Here is an 8,423-nt window from a genome sequence, read left to right on the forward strand (position 1 = left end):
CTGTGTAGCCAGTGGGTGCTATTCTGTGAAACTAATCATGAGTGTCTAGGAACCAACTACAGGCTTGAGCTTTAAAATCATGGTTTTAAAGCTAAACCTGTAATTTCCGAGTGGGACTAGATCACAACCAAAGATAACGAGAGATTTCAGTTTTAAGTGCATTTAATCAGGAGGAAGGGTTTGGAAAACTAACTCAGGTCTATTTATTGTTTATGCAGAAATAAAGTTTTATTTTTGCTTGAAGATGGTTCTTAATTTTTTAAAACCTAATTCTTAATCCTCACAAAGATCTTTCCAACAGCAAGTTCAGTAAGTTCGGGTTACAGTAAGTTGCCATTGGCTTCTGGCTCATTGAGTGATGGTAGGATTGCAGTTTCGTCTTCTCTACAAACTTGCCCCTCACTGAGGAGATTCCATCTCCTTAAAAATACTCTTCATTTTCCTAAGGAGTAAACTGCTGCTGCATGAGTTCCTATTTGTGGAGGGAGCAGCTGCCACCTGACTTCACCTTCACGCACCAGTGCAGCACGAACAGGGGCTTTATTGATGGGGCTTGGGAAGCTGTAATAAAGTCCAACATGCAGATTGTGAATGTTTGGTACAGCCGCCAGGAGACAAGGGACAAAGGAACCAGCCCCTGTGGGCTCTGCTGCTTAGAGTATTTTGTCCTTTCTCAGTTCAAGTGTGCAGGAAGAGGGGTCAGCACTTCACAAACTGGTGGGTGACCTCGTAGATTCCCACAGACTCCTGGGCCTTTTCATCATAGTCAGTCCAGTCCTGGGAAACAAAATAGCAATGTCAGCCTCCCAAGGCAGAATGGAACAGTGGAGAGTAGAGAAATGGGACTTAAAAGCCCTAGCTCAGGCTCTGACTCAAATACGCATGAACATGTATGACCCTGAACAGAGCCAGATAGCTCAGGCCTAAATTCCAGCTCTTTCAGCTGTGTGACTGTAGGCAAATCACTTAACTTCTCTGAGCCTCTTCTCCAAGTCCTGTCTTCTATTTAAAAAAAAAAAAAAAAAAAAAAAAAGAAAAGAAAAGAAAAAGAAAAAGGACAAGGGAGTTCATATCGAATGTTGAAATAATCAAATGAGGTAACACATTTAAAAGCATTTACCAGCCGGGCGCCGGGCGCAGTGGCTCATGTCTGTAATCCCAGCACTTTGGGAGGACAAGGCAGCTGGATCATTTGAGGTCAGGAGTCCGAGACCACCGTGGCCAACAAGGTGAAAGCCTGTCTCTACTAAAAATACAAAATTTAGCCAGGGATGGTGGCAGGCACCCATAATCCCAGCTACTCTCGTGGCTGAGGCAGGAGAATCACTTGAGCCCAGGAGGCAGGGATTGCCGTGAGCCAAGATTGTGCCACTGCACTCCAGCCTGAGTGACAGAGCAAGTCTGTCTCAAAAAAATAAAAAAATCAGCTGGGCGCGGTCGCTCACGCCTATAATCCCAGCACTTTGGGAGGCCAAGACAGGCAGATCACGAGGTCAACAGATCAAGACCATCCTGGCCACCATGGTGAAACCCTGTCTCTACTAAAAATGGAAAAATTAGCTGAGCGTGGTGGCGTGCACCTGTAGTCCCAGGTACTCGGGAGGCTGAGGGAGAAGAATCATTTGAACCCGGGAGGCAGAGGTTGCAGTGAGCCAAAATCGTGCCACTGCACTCCAGCCTGGCGACAGAACAAGACTCCATCTCAAAAAATGAAATAATTAATTAATTAATTAATTAAAAGCACTCAGCATAGTACCTGGCACACATAAGAGCTCAGTAAATGCTAGCTGCTGCTATTATTAGATGCTATGCAAATGAAATCAAGTTTTTGTCCTTCCTTCAAGGCCTGAGCACAAAGCTTTTCTAACTGCAGGCTAGTAATACATCCACTAATATAGACTACTTCTTCTTCTTCATGGTATTAGGCTCAATAAAGCCACCAAAAACACTGAATTAGGGAATACTGAATGAATACTCCCAGGGAAAATACAGGGTTAGGTTCCCATGAGCCTCTAGTAACATTTTCATCAACCAATCAATAATCTTACTTTATGTGTTTCTGTTTAAAGATACCTTATTTAATATATACTGTTGATTCCTGAACACTGAACTCACAGCCAGCAGCACGATAGCTCATGCCTGAATAAAGCTTATCTATCTAACATGTATTCTCTCTGCAAGGGACACAGCTTTATTACATGTAGGGACGTTAGAAAGCACTTCAGCACTATACTTGAGGCCATTTAAACAGCAAAATCACAAAAATACAAAAGCACAAAAATATGAAGTTGGCTTTCCATTGATGAGCCTCGTTCACCAAAAAATAATTCTCACCAGGTGCCCTATAGTACCTTATAAAGCCCCCAAGTCTCATACCTTCTCCTGCAAATTAATGTCACTGAAGACTGTCCCCGACTCCGCACCTTCAGCAGCAAACCCAGCCTGCAGGGGACAAGGTGGCAGTTAATCTTGGGAGAAGGAGGCACTAGGCTCTATGTGAGGGCTGGCCAGGTTGCTGGCTCTTCTCACACCTTTGGGATGGTGGGCAGAGATGCAGTATGAGCACCTGTCTTGGAATACCTGCTGAGCTTCCAGGACCCAGCAGCTACCTCAGAACTAGAGTGGTGGTTTCTCTGAATTACAGCCCTGGACTAGAAGGCAGCAGGTGCAGAGTAAACCTTTCCACTACCGATGATTAGCTGAAGGCCCCTGGGCATGTCATTTCCCAGGCTGGACCTTAGTTATTTATCAAATGGGAAGGAAGTATTTCCTCTTCTGCCTATCTCACAGATTCGTTGTGAGGTGAAACACTGTACAAATAAAAGGGGATGAGCACTAGCTCTGGAGTCAGATAGACCTGGGTTGAAACTATAGCTCCATGGCTTACTATGTGACCCTGAGCAAGTTGCAAAATCTCTTCAGTTTCTTCCTCATCTGAAGAATAGGATGAATAAATTCATAGGGTTACTAAGAGCATTTTTTTTTTTTTAGACAGTCTTACTCTGTCACCCAGCCTAAAGTGCAGTGGTGCAACTTTGGCTCACTGCAACCTCTGCCTCCCAGGTTCAAGCGATTACTCTGCCTTAGCCACCCAAGTAGCTGGAACTACAAGCGCCCACCACCATGCCCAGCTAATTTTTTGTATTTTTAGTAGAGATGGGGTTTTACCATGTTAGCCAGGATGGTCTTGATCTCCTGACCTCATGATCTGCCCACCTCGGCCTCTCAAAGTGCTGAGATTACAGGGGTGAGCCACCACACTCGGCTACTATGAGGATTAAGCATGGGAACATGTAAAAATGAAGGGTATGGTTGCCCAGGCATACAGCAGCCATTTAATACGGGACAATTATCACTATTGCTAAAAAGGAGAATGTCTAGTCCATGGTCTCTGCAGCTCTGGCTGTCACTTCATATATCCCTTTCCCAAAGATAGAGATTCCCAAGGAAGATACACACACACCTGAGGCTGGAAATCAACTGGTTCAAGGCCTCGGCACTCAAACTCCACTATTGTCTTGAAGTTCTCATTGTCTTCAGCCTAGAAAGAAAGTGTATTGAGGTAGGCCCAAATGAGCTCTCAGAATGACCCTGTGGCCCCTCTCCTTCCTGCCAAGGGGGCATTTACTGCCCCTGGAGGCCTAGCATGAGTCCCAAGAACAACTCATCCCCTTCTCAGAAGAAGCCTGCCTTGGGCACCTGCTCCCTATGAGGCTTTCTGTAGACATGGAGGCTGCAGAAGAACAGTGTGGATGCTGGGTCAGCCTGCCTGGATGGGAGGTAAGCTGCCTCTCTTCCCCCTCTGGGCCCAAGATTCCTAAACTGTCAAATAGAGCCGAAGAAACCTCTACAATTCTATTGTCAGATTTTGAAACGCATATAAAGTGCCCAGCACAGTGCTCAATAAATAGTAAATAAAATTATCAACACCAAAAACGTGAACAAGAATGTTAAGCTCTTAAGTCTCAGATCATCCAAACAGACCCAGCACACTTAGCCATAGCCTTTTGCTCACCATCTGCCACGCAGCAAGGGCGGAGGGCTGGCTTAGAGCCTTTGAAATGGTAACATATGTGGAGGGGGCATACACGAGGCAGAATGGAACAGTGTGGAGAGCAGAGAAGTGGGACTTCAAAGCCCCAGCTCAGGCTCTGACTCAAATAATCATGAACCTGTATGACCCTGAACAGAGCCAGATAGCTCAGGCCTGAATTCTAGCTCTTTCAGCTGTGTGACTGTGGGCAAATCATAGCCTCTTGGGGGGTTAGGTGGCCAGGAAATTCATGCCTACCTGACCTAGGGGCTTAGGGACCACAAATGCCATGCCCCCACATTCAGTCTCATCCTGTCACTCACTGTAAAATTACTCACTGTAATTTCCTGCACACTGACCACATCTGGCACTGGTAAGGCGCTTCTCTGTTAAACCCTAGTTTGATTATTGCTTGTATTTTCCACTAGATTATTATTAACTTGTGGGCAAGGCCTCATTTAATTTCTCTTTAACTTCAGGACACAGCCTAGAATTTGGCACAACTCAAGATACTTTAAATAAATACAGAATACGGAATGGGTGAATACAAATAACTGGCTTTCTTTAAACAGACCTAAAGCACACACTCCCTCACTCACCTTTGGGCTAACTTGTTATGCAGTTACGTATAACTATTAATAACGCTGATGCTATAACGGATGGGATGCACCAAGGTCTACCCTAACTATGGTTCAGAGAAAGCTTGCTAGTCCCCTAAAACGAAGACAAGGCAAGTGCTCTCAGTGATGCAATCTGAACACCGAGGTTGGCTCAGAGTTATACTGGCAACAGCCCATATACCAAGCATTCAGTGTACGGCGAATAATGACTGAGTGAACGAAGAACCGAATTCATGAGTGATAATGTCCTATGGCAGGTCACTCTGATGCAGGCGTGAGTCCAGAACCCAGACCTACTAACTCCAGTTAGGATTTAACCCCACCATGCCTGCCACTACAGCAGCAAACTTACATTGTAAGGCTTGATGGTGCTGCTTAAAATCTCTGAAACAGAAAAGAGAACACAAAGTTGAATTGGGTCCATTCCCTGGTCCCACCCGGGTGCACAGATGTGGCCCTGGAAAAAGATCACACTGCACAGGTGTCGCATCTTAGGCCTGACTCCACCCACAGGTAACATGAGCCTACTTTCAGCCTGCTGCCAGGAAGCTGTAGGCCCCCCTGGCAAAATTCAGTACACGCAGCCTGACCTACCGATGGAATTTTCTCTTGCACACAACTTGCACTTCTGGACCATGGAAGCACTGCCACGGCCCCCCTTCAGTGCCACACTGTCCTGGCAAAGAGCAAACAGAACTTTCAGTCACATATGAATTAGATGCAGGGTCCTGAGGAGATCAACCCCACCACTAATTGTCCAGTTAAAAGAGACCAAGACCCAGAGAGGGTAACTTAGGCTCTTGGGGAGCCTTCCTGAGGAAAAGAAAGAAGGGCTTCCCCTTGATTTTGAACTCTGCCTCATAACTCAAAAATGCCTGTTGAACTCAGTGCCAATCACAGTGACATGTGCCCTCCCAAACCACAAAAAGCAGACAGCAAAGAACTGGAGAGAAGGCCAGTTTCCCCAAATCCCTGCTCAAGAAGTGTATGTGTGTTTGCAAGTATGTATGTTTGGGGTGGGGTTGGGGAACAGTTACCATCAGCCGGATGTACTGCCACTTGTCTGAAATCTCACCACAGTTGCCACATTTCATCTTTGGGGGAAAAAGAATGTTAGTAAAGCAGTTGGCTTAGCTGCGCAGACACCAAGGTAAGGGTAAGAAAAGTGGGAGGTGGGCAGGCTCATGACCTACCCTGTTGTTGGCAATCTCACTTCATCCTTAACACCAGCCCCAACAAGGACATAACTAGACTTATCTCTGGGCAAAGGACAAGTAAGGCTGTTTCCTACACCAGCGTGCCCACCCTCCTCCATGAAGTGCTCAGTGTGGGTGGGGATTCTAGGCTTTCATGGTATAGAGATGGCTTCAACAGGGGAGGGGGAAATAGGGAGAGATTTGATAAAAGATATGGGAGGAATAAGTTCTAGTGTTCTATAGCACTGTAGGATGACTATAGCTAACAATAATAGTTTCAAATAGCTAGGAGGAGGATACTGAATGCTCCCAACACATCCCAACACAAAGAAATGATCCATGTTTGGGAAGAATATGCTAACTACCTTGATCTGATCACTATACATTACATATATCACAACATCACTATATACCCCATAAATATGTACAATTCTTAGGTGTCAACTAAAAAAATAAAGAGAGAAATGGACTCACCAGGCCCCCCATCCACTCTGCTTGGTTAGAAGCTTTATGTTCCCACAGGCCCTGTATGTCACTGGTTTAAGTATTTATCATTGATGTTACTCTATTTTTCTGTCTCCTTCACTAGATTCTGCTTCTTGAGGCCAAAGAACAGATTCTCCCAAGTAAGCCCTGGTATTCAGGCTTCAAAATACTGGGAAATAAAAGCAGTCGGGAGGCGGCTTCCCGAAGAACAGGGCTTTTAAGAGGTAGAGGATGCTGGGATTTAGAGCAGGAGGAAAACAGAGCAGAAGCTCTGCGATCTGAAAGAGTTTAGAGCCTCGAACTGCGGGGTAAGGGGAGACCTCTGTAGACATGCCACTAGAGTACCAGCTTTACCAGTGTGGGAGGGGAACGGAGGAGTGGATTATGCATAAAATTAAACTATTTCACAATAAAGAAAACCAAATAAGTGGAAGGTGAATTATTCACCTTATAAATAATCACAACGTCCCTTTAAGTAACATTTCGTTCAGTGTCTGTTTACAGACCAAGAAATATTTAACACAGGAAAAAACTACAAAATGAAGCTATCTAAGACTGCCAATTAGAGATAAACCAATACACTTTAATAAAAAGCAAACGTAAAATTCTAATTAGGAAAACCCCAAACACCTAATGTGCCTGGTTAAATAATTTCTCATACTGCCGGAGAGAAGGCTCCGGTTCAGCACTGAGATCTGGACGGGCCGCCTCTCCCCGGGCCCCGCCCCGGCCGCACCTTCAAATACCACCGGAAGTCCTCGCCCACAGGCCGGAGATTGGTGATGTTCTCTAGCGTGGCTTTGAGCTGCAGCGCGATTTTCTGAAGGGGAGGGCCAGAGCGACTGAGTCAGGCTCGCCTGCGCAGCCTCACGCCGGCCCGACCCCCTGGATTCCCAGCCGTGGGTGCCACAGGGAGACAAACATTCCTTCTGCCTCCCGCTCCTTCAGCGCGAGCCCACTCGCTGCTTCTTCTCCTGGCGCGAGCTCTTGCCTCCCAGATCCTCGCCACCTCCCCGCCATGTCCCCGCCGCGGCCGGTCTCCCCTCACCCCCATGGTGGCCCGCTCGGTCCGGCGCTGGCTGCGGCTGTTGCTTTCAGGCGCGTCGTAAAAGACGGGCGCTGTCTGCGCACCCTCAGTGGGGCCTGGGGAAAACGACACCCGCCTTTTACGACGCGCCGGAAAGCAACGGCCGCAGCCTACGCCAGACCAAGCGGCTCACTGCGGATGGGATCTCTGCTTGCGGCTGTTTGCCTGATCCGCGGGGCTTTTCTCTTTTGGGGATCTGGGGCTAGTGGAGGTCAGTCAGGTCCGCGAGCAGCCCGTGCTCAGACCCACGGAAGCCTGACTCCAGGATTTGGTGCCACAGACCCTTATTGAAGGCCGATTTTGTGCCTACACTAAGCGGACACTACGCGCACAAGACAGTCCCTGCCCCTCAGTTCTTTCCTAGCTCTTCATGCCTGCCGTCGAACTTCTCATGCTGCCAGAGAGAAAGCTCCGGTTCAGCACTGAGATTAGGACGGGACGTCTCTACCCGGGCCCTGCCCCGGCCGCACCTTCAGTTACCACCGGAAGTCCTCGCCCACAGGCTGGAGGTTGGTGATGTTCTCCAGCTTGGCTTTGAGCTGCAGCGCGATTTTCTGAGGGGGAGGGCCAGAGACCCTTCCTGCCCTCGAACTTCTCAGATCACGTCAGCTCCTCCTCCCCAGAGCAAAAACTACAAAAGGAAGAGTTACAAGACTGCCAAATAAAGATAAACCAATACACTTTAAAAAGCAGAGTGCATTGGTTTATCAGATTTGGGTATGGTGCCTTTGTTTAAACCGCCCTTTCCTGTTTCATCCAAGAGACCTGGTTTCGAGGCCCCTCTCCAGAGGGTTGCCCTGTGTCCACATCCTTCTCACTGTGGTCCCTGAGACTGGACGCTCTCCTTCAGCTGGCTCTTCTCTGGGGGCCCACCTGGCTTATCCTTCTATCATACTTTTATTGAACTCTGTTTTACCTAGTCTCCTATCCAGGCTACATCTGAGACCATGCAGGAGCTGTGGACGTTAACGTTAAAAGGCACAGCTTATTCAAGACTCATG

The 8,423-nt window shown here is 47.4% G+C and overlaps 1 protein-coding gene across 4 annotated transcripts; it reads right to left on the bottom strand.

Moving 5' to 3' along the window:
* Window positions 1-148: 148 nt before the first annotated feature.
* CZIB (CXXC motif containing zinc binding protein) lies at window positions 149-7,491 on the bottom strand. Of its 4 annotated transcripts, none has more exons than XM_017504407.2 (8): window positions 7,384-7,491; window positions 7,072-7,155; window positions 5,691-5,747; window positions 5,248-5,329; window positions 5,006-5,037; window positions 3,464-3,541; window positions 2,377-2,442; window positions 149-777 (listed from the first exon to the last, which is right to left on the bottom strand). In XM_017504407.2, exons 1-8 carry the CDS (start codon window positions 7,387-7,389, stop codon window positions 700-702), a joined length of 483 nt encoding a protein of 160 aa, XP_017359896.1. In that variant the 5' UTR covers window positions 7,390-7,491; the 3' UTR covers window positions 149-699. The 4 variants fall into 4 exon arrangements, with proteins under 4 accessions (XP_017359896.1, XP_017359899.1, XP_017359897.1 ...); XM_017504410.2 differs by lacking the exon at window positions 7,384-7,491 and adding an exon at window positions 7,258-7,377; XM_017504408.2 differs by lacking the exon at window positions 5,691-5,747.
* Between the last annotated feature and the right edge of the window lie 932 nt (window positions 7,492-8,423).

Source organism: Cebus imitator, unplaced genomic scaffold (assembly GCF_001604975.1).
Source record: "Cebus imitator isolate Cc_AM_T3 unplaced genomic scaffold, Cebus_imitator-1.0 Scaffold322, whole genome shotgun sequence".
Taxonomy (NCBI): Eukaryota; Metazoa; Chordata; class Mammalia; order Primates; family Cebidae; genus Cebus; species Cebus imitator.

Bases quoted from the DNA above. Each gene is read 5' to 3' on its own strand.
- CZIB (XM_017504407.2), bottom strand. The intron at 5,748-7,071 runs GTGCGGCCGGGG...TTTCCCCCAAAG, and splicing joins ACTTCCGGTGGTATTTGAAG to ATGAAATGTGGCAACTGTGG. The intron at 778-2,376 runs GTATGAGACTTG...TTTGTTTCCCAG, and splicing joins ACATTAATTTGCAGGAGAAG to GACTGGACTGACTATGATGA.